Below are 25,586 nucleotides of genomic sequence, written 5' to 3'. Positions count from 1 at the left end.
GTAAAAATAGAAAATATTGCTAATAACGTATTAGAAAACATTTTTTAAATATATGGAATATATTACATTTCATTGTTTTCCGTATCATATATGGAAAACATTTTTAGTATCATTTCGAAAATATTTCCCCTCTCAACAGTGAAAACATATTACATTACATCCAACACAATATTTCTAGTACAATTTGTGTATTTTTTCTTACATTATTTTCCTGCTAATGTTCTAAAAATATACTTTCTGTACTTCGTAAAATGTTTTCCAAACATTTTTTAAAAAATATTTTCGGTAAATATTTGGAATACTTTTCAGATATAACAAGGAATATATTTTCTCCAGTAACGAAAGAGTATATTCTGAAAACAATGTAAAAATGTTTCTATAATATATCAGAAAATGTGGTTCACTAAAAACACAACATATTTTCCAAAACATAACGGAAAACATTTTCTATTCATTTTTAATATGTTTTCCTTTCCCTGCCTTAACGTTTTATATTCAAAATTCGATAAAATATTCTGGAAATAATACTAAAATATTGGTCGGAAATACTTCATTTAAGTTATATGAGCAGATTACCAAAATACTTTTGTAAAAAATTAAGTAAATCTTTTTAAAATATTTCTAAAAAATATTTCTTATATTACGAAAGAATTTATTTTTAAAATATTCAAAACGATTTTAAAAATATATATTCAATATATTTTCTCATAAAAATAGAAAATATTGTTAATAACGTATTAGAAAACATTTTTTAAATATATGGAATATATTTCATTTCATTGTTTTCCGTATCATATATGGAAAACATTTTTAGTATCATTTCGAAAATATTTCCCCTCTGAACAGTAAAAACATATTACAATACATCCAAAACAATATTTCTAATATATTTTGTGAATATTTTCCTGGATTTACTTTCTGGCAAGCATTCTCAAAATGTACTCTCGGTAATTTCTAAAATGTTTTCCAAACATTTTTTTAAAAAATATTTTCGGGAAATATTCGGAATACATTAGGGAAACCAGAATGGAAATCTCCAGAGAAGGAAAACCTTTTGCAAATCAAGGAAAATATTTTCTTTTGGTTGAGGAAATATTCCTTGCTGTGTGGGATCAAAACAGACAGAAGAGGCAATATGGAAGTTCGGCATAAGGAAATAAAAATCTAACATTTATGATATACTGTAACGCTATGTATTCTAGTGTAGCACTACAATATTTGTGTGTGTGTGTTATGTGCGTTCACTTTCTAACTTTTTTGCTATTGTAAACTATATTATCTGAATTTTGTATGAAGTTCAGTTGGTAGATAAGGCTTCTTATAGTCTTAACCTCGACACATTAAGCAAGTTAAAATAAATAAATAAATAAAAAAGTGGTTACCGATAATTGTTCTAAATATATGAATAGAAACGAGATGAGCTAAGCGTGTTCATTCCAGAGCTAGTCCTCCAAATCACAAATGGAAACCATCCGTGTAAGCAGAATCCACATTTTAATTTCACTGAACTAACAAGGAGGGCATGACACGGGTAATTCTTTTTTAGGCTTCGCCACAGTTTGCGTGACGAAGAACTTTAAAAAGAAAATATTATTCTTACCATTTAATGAGAAAACAAGATTAACTTATGTATCACATTGTTTTCGTTCTTAGCAGTTTTAAAATGATATACGTATGCATTCTATGAAAAATAAGATTATAAGAATGGAATGGCATTATTTAGGGATAAAAATACATTTGTACTTAGTGTTGTAACACTATTAGTACACCATATAATTTCCGGTGAACTAATTTCTTAATTTTTAACATATAGGCCCTATTCGTTTTTGAGGAATATCGCGTCGCTTCGAGAGAAGTTCCTTCTGTTCCTATATTTTCACAGCGAAACTTACAAAATTCAGTATGTGCTTGCAGATAATATAGGAAGGAGAATTAAATCGGGATATACGTTAACAGTTTAGGTGTTAAACAACTTTTAAGGAGACGGTATCCATCACTAACTTTTTGACTGATCTCTGTGATGCTAGAACAAAATGTTCTCCAGATGAAATTAATTGATTATAAAAGGCATATATATATATATATTTTTCGTATGTGTATACATACGAGTATATAAATAGTTATTGATTTCCGAAATGTATTGTGAAATCCGCTCTCTTACATTTTGTTTTAAATGTGTCTTGTGAAATGTGATTTTCAACATAAATTCTTCCACAAATACGACGGGTAGGGCCTTCTTCTGTATGTGTACACATATGGTCCATTAATCGTAGTTTGTATTTGTATTTGTTACCAGTATTCTCGCCTGTATGTGTTAAACTGGATATTGACGACGTGATTTTTCAGTAAGTCCCTTCCCGCATTCACCACACGTCAAATGTCTATTAGGCCTACCTGTATACGATTTGTGTATTCCTACTTCTGAGCTTTTACTAATTCTCTACCTATAATCTTAACACAAATTATGTGTATCAGTTGTGTCTCTTAACATATGTGTTGTCAAATTAAAACTTTAGACTAAATTGTTTCCTTCACTCTTGGCTTCTGTGAAATTTATCAGCTGAGTGTGTTAACACCATGCAGCCAACTCTGACATTTCACTAAACGCTTTCCCTAGCTATTGGTACATATGATGCTTCTAACAAGTTACACCAATGTGTTATAAAAAATGATTCTTAAATTCTTTCGCTCATTCTTGCCGGATATATGTCATCTGTATTGAACTGTGTGGTGCTGCATGTTAACTACTTCTAAATGCATTTGCATACTCTTGGCATATAGACTATTTCTAATTTGTATGTCAACATTTGTCCTAACAAACTTGTTTTTTGACCACATTTTTTCCCACTCTTTGGACAGTTAGGATGTTTCGCACTTGTATGTGATGCTACGTGTGCAACTCGAATACATCCTTTTCCACACTCTTTGCGCCTATGGTGTTTATCAGCTGTATATGTGTAAACATGTGTCTTGCAATAATTTAACTTCGATTAAATCCTTTTTAGCACTATTGGGACATATGAGGTCTCACCTAAAGAATATCATGTGTTCCCAAACGTGATTTTTGAATTAAATCAAAACCACATTAATGATACTTTAAATGTTTCTCTTCTGCATGTCTTTAAGGGCTTTGACAAATATGAAGATCGAATAAATTCAGCATACATGTTTCATTTCACCTGTATGTGTTAACATGTGCCTTGCCAAAGCTCAACTTTGACTAAATCACCTTTCACACTCTTGGCTAATGTAAGTATTCCAACAGCTTATATTGATATGTGCTCAAAATGATTTTTCAAGAAATCCTTTCTTAAATTCATCAGTGTCGTAATATGTCTTTTCTTGTGAAATTTCACTTAATATTTTCTCACTTTTGGCAGATATGATGTTTTCACCAGCATGTGTTAACTGCGCTGCCAAACTTTGATTTTCGACTAAGTTCTTTCGATCACTCTTTTAATTGTTATGTTTTTTTTGTGTGTGTGTGTATGTATGTAGTAATATCTGTGGTGCGAAATATGATTTTGCAGTAAATTTTCCCTGTCTTAGAATGTCTCCCTTTTGGAAATATGAAGTTCGGCCAAACCCTTTCGACACTTAGCACACATATCTTTCATCTGTATGGATTTACAAGTGTCTTCCTGAAATGAAACATTGAATTAACCCTCCTTCATACTCATGGAACGTGAGGTTTCTCACCTTATGTATTAATATGTGTGTTCCCAAATGTTGATTACATTTATTTCTATACACATATAATACGTCTTAGATTTTCCATTCATATGTAGGAATATGCTGTTCCAAGCGTTAGTTTTCAATACCCCTATCACCAAATTTATGATACTTTTCACCTGTGTATTGACATGTATTTCCCCTACGTACAACTTCAGCTACACTGTGCAACACGAAATCTGTCCTTTTCATGAAAATATGTTTTTTTTTCGTATATGTATAACATATCATTTGTTTTGAAAAATTGAGAAATTTGAAAGTTTGTGCTGCGAAATACTGTGTTTTTGCGGGTGGTGATACAACACGATTAATATTTTGTTTGGTTATTGAGATTCTGGGCTATATGAGACGTGGCTCTGGAGTTTAAGATATAATCTGAACCACCGTGTCGTTCAATGTTCTACTGGGAATCGAGCCCGAAACCCCATGAACCGAAGGTGTGCTGGTAAACATTACACTAGCAGGAAGGGCAGAAATATGCTTAACATAAAATATGTTGCATATGTAGTGTACCTTAAAAAATACGCTCATTTACACATAAAAAGTTTTTCTTCATTACACAAGTAGTATCTTGTTTAAAGAGGGATACTTCTAGTGTCACGTTTAATTTTCTCCTACTGCATGGCACCTTTTCTGCGTTATAACAGGGAACACTTATCATATTTCTCCTCACTGTTGTGTATTCATTTCAGGCGGTAGCTCGTTAACAACTAGTGATAAGGAAGTTCACATTTGTGTTGCCTGTTATGTCATGTGTTATAGCATTTTTGTAATTTTTTTTTTCGATTTTACTACTACTTCCTAAGTGGTGTTTCGTTAGGTGTGATAGGGTTTGCCGTGTCGTGTCTTTTTCGGGTAGAGAGTGGTCTGCATGTGGGTTTCAAGAAAGTACTGAATAAGCGTTTAGTTACGTGCAACGGAATGTAATGTTCCGTGCTTCTAAAAACAAACCTGATTTATTTTGTTATGTGCGTAGTGAACTTACATTTAAAACTCAAAAAAGCAGCATTACAAGTTTAGTTAAAAAGCTGTCCTTTTACTATAGAGTTGAGACCAAGACAAGCCTTGAGCTCTATATATATATATATATATATATATATATTGCACGATTTGTTCTAGAAATTTGAAAAACTGGCTACAAACATGGAAAGCGTAGTTCTATGAAATGTGGTCTTAATATGATTTGGCACTAACAAATAGATGATATAACTGACTGCTACGTTTGCTTGACATACGTATAGGGCCTTCTCTGAACATCAGATTTAGTACCCTAATTTAAAGTTACCTATTCGAATCATTTCACACATTGAAAATCTTCCACTACATGAAGTTCGAGAACATTACACTATTGATTCAGAAAAATATACCTCACACGTTCCAAGCAACAGGAGAGATTTAGTGCTTCAGCCATCCACATCCCAGTTAACGTCACCTATTTTATGACGTAAGAGCTTAGTGATCTTGTACGAGACTTGAATCGTGGTTGGAATCTTATAACTCAAGGTGTTATAATAGTTTGTTTAGAAAATGACAAAGTAATATTGAGGACAATTTAGTTGAAAATTGAGGCGTTGTTTTCTGCAAGATTGTAGGTGGTTTATATCAGACTTTGGGAGACATAATTTCACCAAGTGTCGCATTTCTCATGGTAGCTCCAAACTAAGTACGAAGGCAGTGCTTTTCCATATTTGAAATGTTTACCTGTCTGTTCCTGTAACATATACGGCTCATACAAAGGAGACGTATTAAGTTATGAGTGCGAAATTGAACTCCACTTAATTAAAAAAAAATCATGTGGGACATTTGTGCGGTGACTTGAAATTTATTGGTATTCTCACAGGAATGCAACAAGGATATACTAAGTATCTTTGATCTCTGTGTGAGTGGGATAGACGTGACCAAGCAAACCACTAGTCCCGTAATTACTGGCCTTAATGAAAAAAAAAATGTCATTCCTTGTAACAAGTACATATCTCGTAAACCAATTGTAAACTCTCAAGATGTATTTTGGAATCAATACATATCAAGCCTGGGATGATGAAGATTTTTGTTAAAGAACTAGATAGAGGCATTGGTTTCAAACACATTAAGAAGAAATTCCCAAACTTAAGTCAGGCAAAAATTAAAGAAGGCATATTTGTTGGTTCACAGATTAAAAGAGTCATGCAGGAGGAAGTCTTCGAAAGTAAACTCACTGAAAATTAAAAAGCAATTATTAGTGATGTAGTTAGCACTTTTCAACCCATGGGATGCAATAAGTTATTAAGGGTACACGTCTTGCACCCATATCCTGACATTTTCCTCAAACCAAGGGGTAGTAAGTGATGAATAAGTAAACCGGTTCCATGAGGTATTGATATTTTACAGCATTACAGTGCACAATGCTGAAAGTATACTTGCTGAGTATTGCTAGACTATCATCAGAGATACACCGTAAGATATCTGCAAGGGTGCGGGACCAAAGAAAGTAATTTGATGCGTAAGTCAACAAAATTTTATATTAGTATAATATGCCTTACTATGGTAGATAAGATTATAAGTATATATAAATATTTACATTTCGTATAACTTCATGTGGTCTGTCCAAAAACAGTGATAATATCGATAATTCTGATTTTCACCTTGAATTCAGCATCTGATTTTGTAAAAATCATTCATTTGGGGACAAAAAAAAAAAAAAAGTATGTTGCACGCTGATCACTCGATACTTTTGGAACGTGTATCGCTTTTCAGGGCTAAGTACTAACATGTGATTTGCTATCTGTGTGTGTGCGAATTCTTAATAAATAATTTTTACACGCGTTGCACATATGAATTTTATGCTAGCATGTGCATTGAGAAATGTGAAATTCGGCTAAAATCTTTTCAACATCCTTGGTATGTATGACTTTTCAAGTTTATGTATCATTTTATGTAAAGCCCGGAATCCATGGCAAAATGCCATAAGTTCCATTATTGCAATTTGTTTCTCTTCCACTACTTTTTATTTACTGATGAATGACAGCATACTACAGATCGGAGTCGCTCTTATCTGGCCAAGTGATCTCGGTGTCTGATAGTAACTATTCTCGATGGAATGTAACAAGTGGAGGGGCGGGGATGCTAGTCCGTATTCAGTTCTTTGAATATTGAAGCAGCGTTCGGTTCTTGGAATCGAAGGTGCTTAGTTTCAAGAAGTAGCCAGGTGGGCAGTTATTGTGAATCTTAGGCGTGCGTGATACAGAACTGGTAATTATGTGCGTTTCAGTATTTCAAAATCCCGAAAGATGGTCTTTCTAGACAAGAGAAGTTGGAAAAATTTGTGAGCCCGGGCGTACTGTTTTTAACAGACGGTTCTGTACTGTTTTGTAAGTTATGTGAAACTTTTGTTTCCGCGTTATTTTATAATCGTTATTTTGTAATCGTTTAAAAGCGTTATTTTGTAACACACCATATAAACACTGCAAAACACAATTCTGCAAGGACACACAAATCAGCTGGTGAAAAAGTTATCTTATTGGAACTGTCGCGAATCGCGGTTCGCGTACTAACAGTTTTGCAAATGAGCTATGTAAAGCTCTAATTAATGCGGATATGCCTCTATGGATGTTAGGAAATGTTTTCTTTAGAAACTTTTTCGAGAAATACACAAAACAAAAAGTTCCAAGTGAATCGTCTTTGAGAAAGACTTACGTTAATAGCGCGTACAACAGAACTATTGACAATATCAGTAAAAGTGTTGCTTAGAAAAATATATGGATTTCAATTGATGAAACTTGCGATATTCTAGGAATTTCCGTTGACAACGGCTACATGGATTACAGCTGTTCTCTATTATGTTAACAAATTTGAAACAATCAACAGAATCATTAATACTTTTGGTGAAGATGATGCGTCTTCAATTAGGGTTGGTCAAAGTTGGCTTAAGAAGAATTATTGATCATTGCTACACATTTTGCAAAGTTAACAAATGCTATTCCCAAGCTTAAAAAAAAAAAAAAAAAAACTCTTGCTACTTCTTTTAAAATCTTTGATGATACTCAACGATCTTAGTGTTGTACGTGGTGACAAGGGCGAGTACGCTCGGCATGTGATCCCGTTGTATGTGCTAATCCAGATTTGGGAAAATTGAAGGACATTGCTAGTGTAATGGAAGGTGATGCTGATACAACTGTTGACAGTGACATGGATCCTTCCCAAATTACGTTTCAAGTATGCTCCAGTGACATCTGTAGATGCGGAATGATCATTTTCACATCTAAGGCGATTTCTTTCTGACAGGAGACAGTCTTTTCTTTGAATATCTTAAAAAGATGATCATAATTTCAGAGAACAAACATATGAAAAACCTTTTGTAAATGAATATAAACTGCTAGTGTAGAGTAAAATGACTTCAGTTTATTATTTGTTGTGCTAATCTAAGCTCGTGTGAACAAATGTGATAGAGTTCTTAAGTTGCAGTTTCATTGTTACTACCGGAGAATGGCGAACGAATTGTTAGATGTCATTCCTTTACGGGTTGCGCAAGTTTCCAGAACTTTAAGAGGTAAGTACAGAGTGCAAAATGAAACATTTTATACGGTTAGTAAACGAACAATACCCTATTACAACTTTTAGGTGTTTAGTTGTCTAATTTTTCCCGAAATTTGTGATTATTTATTTTGCCATTTTACCTGACATTCTTGTGTGCATATCTTGAAACTTTGCAATCTATTTTCGGGCTTTTATTTCGCCATCTATTTTCGGCTTTTCTTTACGTGTTGTCAAACTTGAAATTTAACTAAATCTCTCTCTACAATCTGGCTCGGTTGAGGTCTTTGACCTGTATGTATTAACATGTGCCTTGCTAAACATGATTCTCCAGTAAATACATTTGCACATTCTTAGCATACATGTTTCTTACCAGTATGTATTAACATATGTCGTACCAAACTTGACCTTTGACTAAACCCTTTTCCACATTCTCGACATATATGAGCCTTTTCCCCTGTATGTATTATCCTATGTCTTGCCAAAGTTGTCTCTTGACTAAACCCTTTTCCACACTCTCGACATATGTGAGGTTTCTCCCCTGTATGTGTTAGTAAATGTTTTGCTAAACATGAATTTCGAGTAAACCTCCTTCCACACAATTGGCATGTGTGAGGCTTTTCTCCAGAGTGGACTAACATGTGTGCTGTCAAAGCTGACCTTTGAGTAAATCCTTTTCCACACACTTGGCATTTGTGAGGCTTTTTTCCTGTGTGTACTAACATGTGTTGTTTCAAATAAAAACTTCGACTAAATCCTTTTCCACACTCTGCGCATATGTGAGATTTCTCGCCTGTGTGGATTAACATGTGCGTTGCCAAATTTGAACTTCGACTAAATCTCCTTCCACATTGTTGACAGATATGCGATTTCTCGCCTGTATGTAGCAACATGTGTGTTCCCAAATTTGAACTTTGACTGAATCCTCTTCCACACTCTTTGCACGTGTAAGGTTTTGCTCCTGTATGTACCAACATATGTTTTACCAAACTTGATCTTTGAGTAAATCCCCTAGTACATTCTTGGCATTTGTGAGGTTTTGCACCTGTATGTATTAACTTGTGTTTTGCCAAATTTGACTTTTGACTAAATCCCTTTCCGCACTCTTGGCACTTGTGTAGGATTTTGCCTGTGTGTGTTACCATGTGCCCTACTAAATATGAAGCATTATGACTCCTGTAACGAATTCAATAAATGAAAATGGAAATCTATGTAAATGATAAGAAACATCTAAGAAATGCAAACGTTTTCATATAAAATACAGCAACAAAAATTCCATACAAAATTTGATGCGTTCCGAGATCCTTGTAAATTCCATTTCGTTATCAACTGGTGTCTTATATTAGACTATTACATGCAATCTGGTAGAAATATGAAACAGAGAACTATCGCAGAGTTCCAATAAAGATCTATTGTTCAAATAAGATGATGTCCTGACCTGGATTATCTCAAATTATAACTACATTTATATATACCACATTAGACTTAAGAACATAAGAAAGCTTATATGTTACAATATGGAATGAACATCTTATTAAAGATTCATTGATTGATTTTGAGTTTTACGTCCCGTTCAGCAGCGAGGCTATATGAGATGTGGACCTACTGATTAACGTGGAATCCACACCACATGAGTTCCGCCGGGAATCGAACCCGGGACTCCCGCGCCAAAGGCGCGTACGCTAACCGCTTAGCTACGGAGGAGCTCTGAACATATTATGATAGGTGAAAATCGAGGTACTGTCACTGAACGTGTTTATGTATTATATCATCAATTTTTGTGCCAGAAACTTCAGTAATGCGACAACTACTTGATTATAGATATCAAACCTGTTACTCTGAGGACCAACAAAGAAGGGCATAGTATCTTTTAAAATTTTTGCGCAGCAGTGTTTTTAATACCGCCTCAATTCTTTGATATATAAAATTTTAAACCATATTATGATGTTCGCGTCTATTGATATATATTGCATATACCTGGTTAGATGTGATGCATATTTAAGTACTTTTTTCAAATATAGCCTCTTGACTAACTACCGGTTTCTAATTCCTTGCCATTTTTCATTTATTTGTAAGAAATATTTGATATTATGATCGTAGAATTCGAAGCTAAGTTTAGAATGACATCCATTTTCCCATTTGTCTTTTTTAGCTTATTACTGGTAGTCGCTTATAGAATTCCCAAGTCGCATGCTGTAACGTTGCTAGTTTGCGACACTCAGTAATAATTGTGCTATATTACGTTTGTACTTAACACACAGAATTTAGGTTTGTAATAGTTTGATGCGTTGCAATTCGGGAGAAACAAAATCCTACACTGTGTTCTGAGCCGTGCTACTGGAGAGTTTATCAAACAATGTATCCTAAGTTTATGTAGATCGTCAAAAACTTACATGGTTATTTTGTGTTATTTTAAAAGTAAAAAGGGTGTTCAAAATAAATGCTGGAAAGGAGGAAGGTTAAAAATATGCATAAAAAATTGTCACCTAACGAGTCTCTCTTGTTACAGAGAAAGAAAACTTAGCACATAATCTTATTAGTTAAAATGAACTCTCACATGCACCAGTGTTTTAGGAAACACTGTATTTAAAACAAGAAGATAGTCAATCTACATATTATTTCTCAGTACATAAACTTGACTTTCAGCATATTTGACATTGGCTTATGAAACGGTTGAAACGTTTGAGTTTACATTTTGCACTCCAGTTAGCACTCTCCCTCAACGAGAACTTCCTTCTTTACTTTACTGTTATTAAAATGAGGTAATATAAGTAAAGAGACAGGTTTAAATTGCACGCTTAAAACAGAGTATCTAACGAGTGGATAATGTTAGGAAGGTGAAATTTGAAATATAAAATCTTTGCTGAAATCCAGTGAGCAAGTAATGTACGTCTTCACAAATGAAAACGGTCAATTTAGTAGTCTTTTATATGTATAAAATTAGCACATAAAATTAATATATCATGTACTGTATCCATCACGCAATATGTGATGCAGTTTTCTGATCACAAGTGTGTTAGCACACAAGAAATTTTGGAAAACCACGTTTTCATCCGGATGTCATGAAATGTTATTCATCTGTGAACACATACATCTTAAATATAACACGTAGTCTTCTTTAGATATCCTAACATGTACTAAGTCTTAGACTGGAGGAGGTGTCGTAGGATACGACTTAAAAGATTTTTTTAGGCAAAGTATTTTCATCACTTTTCTTCTAAATAACGTCATTTACCCGTTCATAAAATAATACTTAAGTAAGTGTAGCAATCTATTTCCTTGGGAAAATAGGTTATCATAAAATAAGTATCGCTGTTCAGAGAGTTCTGGAGACGTAACCACTTGACAGAATGCAACCAAACTTGGTAGGAGTATATTTGGGAATATGAAGAAGAGATTGGTGTAGAAAATGAAAAATTAGTCCCAAGTTTCGCCACCAAAGGGAATTGTGGCGCTGTACACACCAAGCAAGTGCAGTTTGGAAGAAAAACATTAGTGATGCGAAATGATAAGAAATGCGTGGTGTAATTGCTTCTCCTGTGCGTCTAATGGTATTGATTAACAATGCTATTAATACCGGCGTGGTCAGTAGCTTATTTACTGGGAGGGTTTTTCTTGCTAAATCGTCCGTTTAAAATTCTTGGATATCTTACACAAAGGAAGTTAAGTGTTACTCTTTCCAGTGTAAATAAGATACAAGCTCCTTCCAAAATTCCAGGAAAAGATTAGTGTCAAATGTCGCTTCCAGAGGTTATTGTATTTCTCTTCAGCATTAAGTACGGTAAGTGTGGTATAGAAGACATGATATTATTGATATTCAATGAAAGAAAGACCGTATTTATGATCCCGTGCGACGTGTGACATTGATTTGTACTCCTATTGATAGCCACATAGTGTAGTGATGTGTTGTGGGCGATGATGACGATGTCGGGTTCTGCCTAAAACCAGGTTTTTGACCTGAAAATCCCTGGGAAGAAAACCCCTGGTGACTAGTACCGTATGAGATAATGATGACGTTCTTAGCACGGCACATACAGGTTAACATGGGATCCGACTCACGTGTTTCTTCACCGGAAAACGAACCCAGTACCCCTTGGTGAGAAGGCAAAGAGTGTGGGAAGAAATTAGAAGCCAATACCGGGTAACCATTATTTCACGTCTGGCACATAGAGCGCTCAAACCCGAATCACTGAAACACATGCAGGCGTGATTAAGGAGTTGGAGAGGTAATTATAGCCTTTCTTATCATTTCGCATCACTAATGTCATTTTTCTTCCATGCTGCACTTACTTAGCGTTGTACAGCGCAACTACCTCTGGTGGCGAAAATTAAAACTAATTTTATTTTCTACACCATTCGCTTCTGCATGTTCCCAAATATATTTCTACCAAGTTTGGTTGCATTCTGTCAAGTGGCTACTTCTCCAGAGTTCTATGAACAGCGATACTTATTTTGTGTCAACCTGCTATGTCTAAGAATCACATTTCCTTCCTGCGTAATTCTCATTCATAGTAGCTGTTTCATTCCCGCGTTACTACACTAGAATATTTACGTGACAAGACTTAGCGGACACTCTTCACTAACTATAGCTACGTAGTTTTAAGAGCTTTATGATATAACTTTTTGCTGGAGGGAATAAAATTTAAATAATATTATATGCCTAATTGTTGAAATGAACATTCAACATTTATAAACCCTTACAGTGCCGAAACTAGAAAAGAAATTTACATTTGAAATAAAGCTTTAGGAAATATTTTCTTTTACCGCCTTTACCGAGATATTCTGAAAATAGTACACATTTGTTTATATTGTCAGTTAAAATCAATTTTCTTTTTAGATGTGCGTCCTGAAACTGCTCAACATTTCATTTCAGTAACAAGTACGATCGAGAACCTGTACATATCTTGAACTATGGGAAATTACGCGTGAGCTTACATTTACGTGTATATAGTGAATGATATTTGAAATTCAAAGTTGAAATTAAGTAGTGGTCTTCTGGACATACTCTTGCAGAGGTCGCACCCTAGTGATTTGATGTATGTTTTGCTGGTTACAAGCAGGTAAACGACTTATGGTGTATATATTCGCGAAAGTATGAATGAAGGCCGAAAGGAGTTAAATATCTGCAACAGACCTGACCTTCACTTGAAGATTTCATAGTAATTTTTACTATGTAATTTTAACAGCACATGTTAAACACTGAAGAAAATAAATTAAGTACTTCACTGTTAAACTTTAGTATAATTCGGTAATATACTAAACTCATTCACCCTACTATTAACCCAACACGATGGTTCATAACCTCGGAAATAAAACGCCTCTACTGGGTATCATCCTGAATTAAGTCAAGCCATCCTGGATTCATATCACCCACTTTCATAGGATCTTGTTGTATCATAACCACTTATTGTTTTAGACTTATCAACCGTCCTAGTTTTTTCTTTCATAAGAATTTTACGATTCACTATGCGTATTACTGACGCAATCGATGCAACCCACCCGTCTGAGACATTTGGATTTTATTATTTGTATAATGACATGCGTTCACTTCTTATAGTAAGGATTAACTTTACTTTCTTCTAGTTCACTTGAAACTAGGTAACTTACACAAAATTAAGTTTTTCAATTCATTCGTCTTCTTTCCTGCGTCTTAACCATTTAAATAATTCGATAGCCTGGACTTGTAACATTGTTGTGTTACCCAGTTTTATTGAGGGTAACACAGGAAGGAAAGTAACACTTTCATCAATACGGTCTTGCATGTGAATTATTTACAGTTGAGATGATATCTTGGAATATGATTAACAGATAATTTCTCCTTCCTAGTCAATTGCAAGATATGCTCACACCCCGTACGTCAAAAAATAAAACCGTAGTTGCGTGATAGGTCTATTACAAATGTTTACACCAACAATTATCACTCACATTAATTGCTTGATATCCAAAGCAAATTTCTCCTACGACGTGAAATCAGTGGTATAAAATTTAGAATTTTACAAATCAGTAAACTTTGGTGATACAAATACCAATAAAAGTTTATTGAACGGGAGGAAACTTCATGCATTAAGGAAAACATCATTTTATACCAAATAACTTTGACCCAAACAGGAATCAAACTAATAACCTTACGCTTGTATTGTTGGTACTTTAGCACTAAGCTAAAATCTTGCTTTCATTTACAGCTAGTTAGCACAGGGATAGAGGCGGACAAGTATGGCATACATAGGAAAATAAGGTGACGCAAGTGCTGCCAAATATTTTTACATTACTACAATTTTCTAATCTATGACTGATAGTTACAATCTCGTGTAATATATTACAAAAGCTATCATTACCAATACTAAAGTTAAAAAAGTGAATGCCGTTTCATAGTGTGAAACTAAGACTTCCCAATTATGAGAATTCAACAACCAAATTTGAAGATGTACATCTGTAACAACTGGATGAAGTAGAGTAACAAGATCAAAGACACAACCTGTTCCTTACACGCTGAATCCATGTCAAAAAGCTATAACTAGTTATCCCTTACTCTTTTTCTTCTTTGGAGATAAATGTTCAGCAAATCGTTAATTTGAAGCACTTCTCATTTGAACAGGAAGTTAAGGGAGAAGAGAGAACCCATCATTGGGAGGCTGAAGCGATCCTGCCTCCAAAAAGTTTCATCTCCTCTTTCAGTTTTTCTCTATGGCGATCTGATATCAGAACTACTAATAAATTCAAAAACTTTCGTTTCCGATATAGCGATGTGGGCGACTGAGAATTTGTATCCATTTTAAATACCATTTGTCAATATCTATTCCGATTTCTGTTCTATGGTGATACCTCTTGGAACCAGAATGGATAATGTGAACAGAGAGTTAGTATAAAAGATGGAACATATTCTTGTCAAACTAAATCAATTATAAACGAATTTAAATATGTTTTACCGTTTCTCCTCTATAAGAAAAAGTATTGAAACTGTTAATAATAGCAACTTTGAACCCCTTTCTGTTTTAGTAGAGTGTTGTCGACAGTTACGCTGTCTTGTCTTGAGATGCTGAATCATTTCTAAAACAAACGCTCTTCTCTATTTGTTACCGTTTCCGTTCTATGTCGGTAACAGTTGAAACCGGAAATGGGTATTTTAATCACTTCCGATTTGAACAGATCTTGAAAGGGAAAATAGAACGTTTCCTTGACAAGCTGACTCGATTGTAGAAAACCACATTTTGTTACCTTTTACCATTTTCGTTCTATGAAAATCAGTACTGAAACCGGAAGTAAGAGTAACTCTGAAACAGTTCTGGTTACGGTATAATCCCGAGTAGTTGTGATTTGTTGAGATGCTTAATCGCTTGCAGAAAACGCTTCTCGCTATCTATTACCGATTTTTTTCTGTGACCATAAAAACTGAAACTAGAAAAGGTTAATTCTAACTTGAGTTTGAATTTCATAGGAGGAAATGATCAAATTGTTTAAGTGCTGACCGAATCAATTACAAGAAACGGCAAATGCATATTTGCTCTAAGAAGATCAGTATTGAAATTGGAAGTAATAGTAAATTTGAACTTCTTCTGATTTTGTGATAATGTCGTTGATAGTTATTATCTATTGTATTGAGACGCTCAATCGTTGGCAGAAAACTGCTCCTCCTTATACATTATCATTTTTTTTTCATGGCAATAAAATCTGACAAATATGTTGGAATATGAAGAGTAAATTTGAACCATGTTCGTTTCTGGTGGAGTGCTGTGGACACTCACGATATATAAATCCTGAATAGTTTTCAGAAATCCGCTTTGCGCTGTTACTACTTTTGTTTTGTTACGATAAATGTTGAAACCGGAAATGGCTAATTGGAGCAATTTACGTTTTGAGTAGAGGCGTAACGGAGGGGTAACCTATTCTTGGGAATCTGAATTGACTGTAAGAAACCGTATCTCGATCTCTCTTTACGTCCTTACTCTATACAAATCAGTATTGAAACCGGAGATATTATATTTGAACAACTTCCTGTTCTGGTAGTTTGTTAACAATAGTCATGTTGTCTTTGATGCCGAGCAGTTTGTTAAAAGGAGTTTCCTTCCTATGTGTTTCCATTCTCTAGCAATAAATGTTCAAAACGGAAATGGCTAGTTTTAATCATTATTGGTTAGAGTAAAACTTCAATGCAGAAGATTGAACTTATACTTGAAATTCTACATCGATTGCAAAACGCTACTTCCTGATATGTTTTACCGTTTTCTGTTCTGCGGAAATCAATATTTAAACACGAAGTTCAAATGTGAAATGTTTCGGTATCGACGGGATAGTGTAAATAGCAGCGGTATGTTGTCTTGAGACGCTGAATTCTTGGCAGCAAATCCTTTCTTCTTATCTGTTACTGTTTTTGTTCTACGGCGATAAACGTTGAAAGTGGTATTGACGCCGTCAGCAATAGTAAATTTGAACAGTAGTCAGTTTTGTCAGAGTTGTAGACATTGATGATATCTACAGACAGAATCGTTTGCTTACAATAACTTCTCATTTTCCGTTACCGTTTATTTCTATGACAATAAAAGTTGAAAGTAAAATGACCAATTTCAACAAACCTTGGTTTGAGTACAAGGCTTACTGGCGAAATGGCATATGTTTTTGGAATGCTTAAATAATTATCAGAAACAAGACCTTGGAAGCATTTAATGTTTATACTCTGCCGAAATCAGTTTTGAAACCGGACATAATGGTACGTTTGAACTAGTTTTGGTTTCGGTAGAATATATCGGATAATCGTGAACGTTCTTTTAAAACAGTGAATTGTTTGCAAACACCGCTTCTTGGAATATTACCACTTTCGTTCTATGGCGATAAACGTTTAAATTGGAAATGGCTAATTTGAACTACTTAAGGTTTGAATCGAGTGTTAACGGAAGAGGTGGAACCTATTCTTTGTACGCCGAACGGAATGTAAGAACACGTTTCTCGATATTTTTAAAAATAACTTTAGCTTTGATACTTAATTACAAACAGACGGACGGAGAAAGGTGTTCTACAAGACTTCCGTCACTTATGCACAGGATACTTAAAAATCTAGAAACCTGCGTTAAGTTTCATGCACATTATAAACAATAACATACTACACATAGTTAAAAAAATTAGCCGCGATATGTTAAATTCTGAACATGTTCTTGTATGCCAGTTTTAAAATGTAATGTAAAAGATTTTTGGACGTCCAAGCGAAACCAATAAAAATTTTAACGCACACACTTTCTACTTGTTATAGAGATAATAATGAATATAATATTTTTGAGAAAGCTGCTAGCACATTATGACTGGCTGACACGTGATTTGACGGAATGTTTGCGTCTAGAAAGTCTACGCCACCGGCACTGACAGTGAATAAAAGGTTTAGGTGGACAGCAGAGACTCGCAGTAATTTTCTGTGCCAAAGAAAAACAATACAATGCTGTCTAACGAACGTGCTAAAGTGTTGTTCTACCTTTGGTGCCAATCTATCTTTACCTATCTACCGCTAACACATTGTCACTAAAATTGAAAGAAATATTATTAATAAATGTGAACAGACAGAACTTGATTTTGAAACAAAGATACGAAAGTGTAAACATATATAATCAAACCTGACTTTACCTAACCTACCTAAAATATGGTCATATAATCTAAGTATATCCGAAAACAGCAGAAAGTAAATATTAATAATACATATGAACATATAGAAATATATTTTGAGAGGAAAAGTTGCTCCTGGCGAAACACAAACCCACGCCTTTTTATTCCAGGCGCCAACGCATTAACTGTCCGACCACCGAGCCAACATTGCAAATATTAGTTTGTCCATTGCATTCACAGAGCAAAAAGGCGAAACTGTACTAAGGTGATGTCAAACCCTGTCAATTAATTCGAAAAAATATCTGCGTGTGAAACAAGAATAACCTAATAAAGACCACATTCTGGTCGGGGGTATAATCGATGCTGTCGAAAGGAACACAAGTGCAAAGATACAAAGCCACACTTAGCCTCTACTAACCAATTATCACCAATTTAAGATAATCTACGAAAACTGCAAGAAAGTAATTACTAGTAACAAGTATGAACATACAAAAATTTGTTTTGAATGTAAGAAATAACTTGTAAAAGCCGACATTTGAATCTGGCATGTTTCATTGAAGAAGCCCACACGATACCAACGTTTTCAAGTCAGAGCTTGCAAATCGCATGTTCAAGGCTTTATTTATATTGTAGATGTATTACTTAAACAAGCTACGAGATGTCACTTACGCGTAAATTACGGGTGCGACCACTTCCTCCAAGAACTAGGACTTAGTACTTACTCCAAGCGCACTGTTCATGCTTTTTAAATACAAAATCTACATAAATATAATTCACGGAAATTACTATATCCAGATCAATATAGCGAAAAAGCATTTTTAAAAGTGATTTAAATAAATGGAATTTTTATAGATGTTTAACTATAAAAACTTATATCTAGCTATATATATAAAACTAAATCTACTTCTATCTTATAATGCGCCCTGTCATGGTAGTTATTTCATTCTTTAAAATAAATCTTTTATCATCTACAAGACTTAATACTAACTTATTTCTATACTATATATATCATGCTTATAACTTCTAATTAAATTTATCTCATAATATTTCTTTTGAATCAGAAGTAGTCTTAATATTCATTAAATGTGAGTTTTTATAAGCAACACTTATCTTAGTACTTTAGCACTTTCACAATATATATATTTTTTTTACCGAACTTATAAAGTCTATGTGTTAGGTCGATTTGTTGTGCTTTAATTGAGTGCATTTGCGATCTTAAATCAACAATCTCTTCTATATTTGTACCGTTCACTTTATCTTTCATATCGCAAGTGTTTTCTTGTTTATTTGTGGTATTTTTTCATCTATTATTTTCTGCATATTCTCTTGTATACAAGTGATCAATATAATTCTTTATATCTTTGTATACTTCCTTTGGTTGAATATGATAAATATAGCTATTTATATCTGTATAACATTTTCCTATTTAATTATTATATTTGGTATCATCGTAATGGAAGTCACACATTAAAAATTTTGATAGATCTAATATACTCATTCCAACTTATATCGGTTTATTGACATTTCATTTGGTTTAATTCAATAGTATTTCTCATAGATTCTCTGCATAATTATATTTTTAGAACACGGTTGAGTGAGAAGTTTTTTCTACTCTTGCTGGATCACATTCTAATTGTACAGACTTATATCTTTCTCTATTATATTCCACTGTATTTCCGAATATGTTGTTACTCACAAGCTTATAGATGTCTTTCTGAAAATCATTTATTGCTTAAGTACTCATTTACATGTTTAAATCTATATAATACTTCCAAACCAATGTGATAGTTTAAATTCTATTACTAGATTATTTTCTTTAATACTAAACCAAGTAATAAACATGGTTTTGAATTTCGATAATGAATTACATATTTTTATCAAATAGGTCTGTTAATAGTTTTGAGCTAGGTAAACACACATTTTGGGGAGTTAATACATAGTCTGTGTTAATCATGAAATTCATTGGATATTCAAGTTATACTTGTAATATAACCAGTATCGTTATTATCGAGTATATTTGTTAAAGCTACTTCTTCTATTTCTTCCCCATGTAGCAATCAAAATGCCTTATATGGTAGATCCGTAGCCCATCCATACAGATTCTTTGTATATAAATACATTATGTAGGTATCTTCTTTATTCTCATTATAAACTTGTATATATATATTATTTGCTTTTGCGTTTCTTTTACAGCATTAACTAATTCCACCACTCAGATCTCTCTATTATCAGGCCCACATCGTAATCTGTTGAAAAATTTAATATTATATTTGTAATGTTTAAGATTGCATCCCAAGCTAAACGTGGTGCTGTCATATACCAACATGGAAGGCCATAAGCCTTAAGGCATGTTTCTCTAAAGTGAAATTACGGAAAATTTATTTCGAATAAGCTAGTCATGGACCCAACGGAACAGTATCATATCAGATTAGCTCACAAAAAGCAATGAAAACTTTAAACAAAAATAGCATTATAATACATTACAGAAGAGGAAATGAAATTAAAAAAGAGCCGTATATGATAAAATACAAATATGTGTAGTATAATAATTATAACTTTAAGAGCCGGAATGAACTAAAAATCCTTGTTTCACAATGCATTTTCTAATAAAATATACAAAATTCAATTCTAAAAAATGTAAAGTGTGATTTATTCACGCATAAGAATTCACAAAAATATTCATTTCACTCGTATAATAAAACTATGATAAGGTAGAAACTTCATCCTTGGATGTGACAGTGGCACAATTTATACGAATATTTACAGCACATTTTTGAAATGAAATGAATAAAAAAAATATCGCGTAATTTGTATCTACGGCCATTCTCACCTACATAAAATCTAGAAAGAAACTAACACATAATTTATTTCATTTATCTCCTAAGATACACCTCATCTCAGATTAATTCCTCTGCAGTTATAAAGAAAATAATTCAAAATAGGTAGTCCAAGTTCGAAGCAAATTCTAGTATGACGGTTGGGAATGTTTTTACGACTTCTACCTAGGGATATTCTTAGATTCCATTAAATCCTTAAAATAATATCTTAATTAAATTCGCCTACAAGAAATGACACGACCTCAAATTATACCATAACCAGCCAGAAGCAAAACAGGAGAACATCAGACGCCAAAGTTTGAAACAGGTAGAGGACTTTTCCATACAACGATAGAGAACTTTTCCCTTGCTTGTAAGTAGAGATTCTTTCTTCAGTCTAGTAAAACAAAACACGATTTACTTCACTCTACTACTAGGGAATGCATGTTGCCAAGTACATATTTTACGGTAGCTGAGTTGAGTAGATTTTGAGTTTATCGTCCCTTTCAGCAGCGAGGCTATATGAGACGTGGACCTACTGATTAACGTGGAATCCGAACCACATGAACTCCCGCCGGGAATCGAACCCGGGTCTCCCACGCCAAATATTTTACGGTAGCGTCTAGAGCGACGCGAACAGAAGGTTCAAATTCAGAATGTGTTTCATATAGAACGAATGGAACTTCATTCGTCGTCTGTAGCTAGGGACCTTCTTACACTTTTCTAAATTTTTGGAAACGTAGTCTTTTACATTATTTAATAGAAATGACAGGATCTTACATTTCGCAGTTGGGTCTTATATAAATTACAGGATCTTACATGCAGAATAGTTGCAATAAAAAATACAAGTCAGAAAAATATTACAAAAAAATTTTCGAACTTCCGTTTGAAATATTATCGAACTTGAAACTAGCAATTTTATCTTTTCTGCTTCTCAACGCAAAGGATGTAATTTGAAATTTTATCATCTTTATTAGCTGAGAGAGTTAAATTATTTGTAATTATTTTGTGCGACGTAATTGATGTAGGAATGTCCGTAGATGCCAAGAATGAAACTCCACCAATCCCTTCTACTTTTCACTTATTCTAAAATTTGAACTCTTATTTACGGTGCTCTGGAAAGCTAAAGACAATATTTTTCATTACAAATCATGTTATCGATACACGACGAGTTAAATAAATTATGAGTTATTTTTTCGAGAATCTAGAAAAGTGTAAGAATGCCCTAGTTATGAGTCATTAGAAAAATCCCAATCGTTGTATTTGTAAAGTTTTGAATTTTGACCTACTAACAGCGGATATTCTCTAACAACAGAGGGTACAATTTGAAGTCATGTCATTACTATTAAACAAGTAAAGTAGGTCATTATTTTTTTAGAATCCAAATGAACGTAAGTATGGACCTAGATGTAATTCTCGATCTATTTCTACATTTTATATTCAATCATGTTTCAAAATAGTGCGGATTATTGGCGCTACAGTGAATTTTGAAGAGGGAGAGTGTTCCTACGTTTTTTCTTTACTGTAGCAGTGAATAAAGTATATGCTGTATTTTCCTGAACTATCCAAAACAAAACAGTTATGAATATACGTATATTTTGCAGCTATATTTCTCGTATACCTTGTTCAAAGAGTGAATGGAAATAAAGAACTTCTATTGCACTTGCTTCCCTAAAAATTATTATTATAATATTGAACAAGCTGTTATTTAATCATGTACCAATTCAAGCACCAGCAGCTACGCGATAAAAGAAATGTTTAAGCACAAAATTCTGAAGTAAAAATCGATGAGAATAAACAAAAATAGGCAAAACTCTTGCGTCCTCCGTGAACGTTCCGCTACAATTACCATTGCATAATTATATTAATTAGTAATATTATTACTGTTACAACTGAGTAAATTAAATATTATTGAGCTACTAGGAGGCAAACTGAGAACTGTTCTTGACTTGTCTTGGTCTTAATGCTATGGATCTGCAATAATTCAGGTTAGTGCTCCTTAAGATCATGGATTCGACACTGGTACTGGCCCTTTTTTGTTATTTTCACATCTCTCGCCGTCGAATCACATTACCTGCATAATACTATCTTTCAGAGTGTAAAATGTTATCTGCAAGCCATATTGTTCTTAAAAATATATGTGGGGAAAGAGAGAGAAAGAGAAAGAGAGAGAGAGAGAGAGAGTAAAGATTTAAGGGCTTGTTTGACGCTTCCTTTCCCAATTTAAGATTAAAAAGAAATATTATGTATAGCATGATTTCTTCTAAATTATGGTGTCTTTGATAAAACTACTTTAAAGTATACAAACTGTAAGGTACGATTTTCAGCATAGGAACCAACACGAAAACATTCACTAGTGCAGATTTACTGTAAATTTTACATAGCAATACGTAATGATATTAGACTAGTGTGTAAAGATTCTAAATATGTGTGTTCTTGCTTACAAGATGCCTATCTACGTAGAAATAAATTAACGAAGATCGAACATGTTATGTACGTATTCCTCCAGAAAGTGCCTATAACCATTATAAGTGAAACGAAGTGAAGTTTTAAAAGAAAATCTGCTAACGCATGACGGGCAACTATAGAAATATCCGGGAGTTATGGGATCCACATGTTTACGATATTTACGTTAGTAATGTGCTATGAAAATATATTAGGATATAACCTACACCGCCTTTAATAGTGTACAAATACATAATTTAACACGTAGACTAGGTAATTTTATGTCATATAGATTGTTTCGTGTTACTCTCATGTACATGTATACTCAACTTCTGTGACGCACCTGTTTCCAACACATCCCTTCGCTTTTGCTCGGCTCAACATGCTGCGCTTCTGTCCTGACTCATTTAGATAGTACTTGTACTTTTAGGGGCAACCTTGCACAAGTTGGTTGGTGTCTTTTGCGCAACAGTTCTTATCGTGTACCTATACTGCAGCACCCTTAAGTAATGCCTCCGTACAGTACATGAGAATGCCGTCTGCACCACACAATTGATTGTTGAATATACAGAGAAATAAAAACGAATCCTTTAAGTTTTGCGTCACACTCGTATGCATTCTGGTTAAAGGAGACAATGATAAAAAATTAATGGAATTGAAGAAAGTGAAAGGAAACGGGAGAACCAAGAGAAAATCCACGATCACGGTATTTGTCCAAAACGTAGTTCGCTTCGCGCGAGCTCGTATCGAACCAAAGCACCCACACATTACATATAAACGCTCTACCGATGAGCCACCATGGCAACGAAAATACAAAAATTCGAAAGAAGAGCAGTTCCTAAAAAAGAAGTGAATATGCAAGGAATTTATGCACAAATTCTTAGAGTGAGTCTGCAGTTATTTTTGATTAGAATTATCATCTATCTTCTGTTTTGCTAATGTCTTTAGAAGCCCGCCAGAAAACTGAGCCTGGGCGAATTCAACATAATTTGCTGGTTAAATTACAACTGTCTACTTTTTTCTGTCCAGTACATTTCATGTTTGAATTTCGAAAATTTTCGAACCCATTCATTCACGCTGTTATTTTAGAGAAGGCCTGTATATATTGAACACTATCATTTAGCACACAAATTGTAAATATTTACAAGAATTGGTGACAATTGTGTAATCAATAAGAAAGTAAAAACAACTTGATCGAGATGGTCTGAGCTTTATAAGATATTTGTGTCTGGTATCGATTATTTGTGTGTTTGCGTACAGCTAATCAACGTACGTCGTGCCACTTCCAAACTGTATATTACTAATTAACGTTAGAGCTATGTCCTATACCTAACCATTTCTTACGAAAAACCGGTATAGCTCTTTACCTTTTCCAAACCCATGTAATTGCAAATTCAACCTGAACCAGTCACTATACAAAAAATATAGCATTAACTTTGTCGCTCACCTAAACTTTTTGTTGTTATTTGTTTGCAGTCATCAAAGTACGACGTGCAAGACTGTAAAGCCACTATTTTTGTTAACGGTTCACTGGAGCAGACGCCTCTACGAAATAAAAATTTATAGGTAAAATACAATGTAAAATATTTTTCATGAAGGAATCAGAGTTTGAATATAAGTGGTTAATGGTTCGTAAATAACAAGATTGTTACACATTGTGTTTGACTTTTATCAAGCTGTACGAAAATGAGAAGCGTAAGTTGTTAAAATTAAGTGACAGGCATACTCTACTAAACAAGCAAAAATTTTGTTGTAAGTGTAGAAACAAACTGAAACTACAGAAAAGATATGTATCCTCTAACCAAACCTAATCTAACCTAAAGTAAGTAAGTACATTTTGGTACGTCCGAGAAGTTGCCCCCCCATTGAAGCACTAATGATCTCTTCTAGTGCAATCGTTAGTGCTTCTGAGAACACCAACTCCCAACATTAGTGCTTCAATAGTTTGGACGCTAAAAGCAAAAAACTTTGGGGGCGGCCAACTTCACGTTAGCCCCCCCACAAAGCACTAACGATTAAACCTAGTGCAATCGTTAGTGCTTCCAGAAAACACTAATAACTTCGTTAGTGCTTCACAATTAGCGTGGCTATGGCCAGTTATATGTCACGAAATTCCCATAAGGAATACATGGGGAATTTTTAATTGGCTCAAATTCCCAACAAATTCAAAAGCGCTAATGACCTCTTCTAGTGCAATCGTTAGTGCTTCTGAAAATACGAACTCCCATCATTAGTGCTTCAATAGTTTGGACGCTAGAAGCAAAAAAACTTTGAGGGGCAACTTCACTTTAGCTCTCCCCAGAAAGCACTAACGATTAACCCCTTCGGGATTCTATGGTACAATTTGTACCATATGCACTTTTCATGGGACATTGCGTTATTTCTCTTCTATTTGAGCTTTTTCGTCCGTTTTTTTTTGTTTTCCAAGTCCAGAGGCTTTGCAGAAGACACTACGTATGGTTTCAGACCGTCCTGCGTCCAGACATAGGAGGTGATGAC

General features: G+C 34.1%; 2 protein-coding genes across 2 annotated transcripts in view; both read right to left on the bottom strand.

Moving 5' to 3' along the window:
- The window catches only part of LOC145686773 (uncharacterized), a 453,410-nt gene that overhangs the window by 358,089 nt on the left and 69,735 nt on the right, over nucleotides 1-25,586 (bottom strand). The gene's annotated exons all lie outside the window — the stretch shown is intronic.
- Nucleotides 4,839-25,586, bottom strand: part of LOC145686771 (uncharacterized) — a 31,596-nt gene continuing 10,848 nt past the window's right edge. The window contains exon 2 of the mRNA XM_081760425.1: nucleotides 4,839-9,417. Within this exon, the coding sequence (XP_081616551.1) occupies nucleotides 8,595-9,417 (823 nt within the window). The 3' untranslated portion in view covers nucleotides 4,839-8,594. The remainder of the gene's footprint in view (nucleotides 9,418-25,586) is intronic.

The sequence above is a fragment of the Thermobia domestica genome, chromosome 5 (genome assembly GCF_964235325.1).
Source record: "Thermobia domestica chromosome 5, izTheDome1.hap1.1, whole genome shotgun sequence".
NCBI lineage: Eukaryota > Metazoa > Arthropoda > Insecta > Zygentoma > Lepismatidae > Thermobia > Thermobia domestica.
Note: the sequence above shows the minus strand (reverse complement) of the source record. Positions and strands in the feature narration are given on the sequence as shown.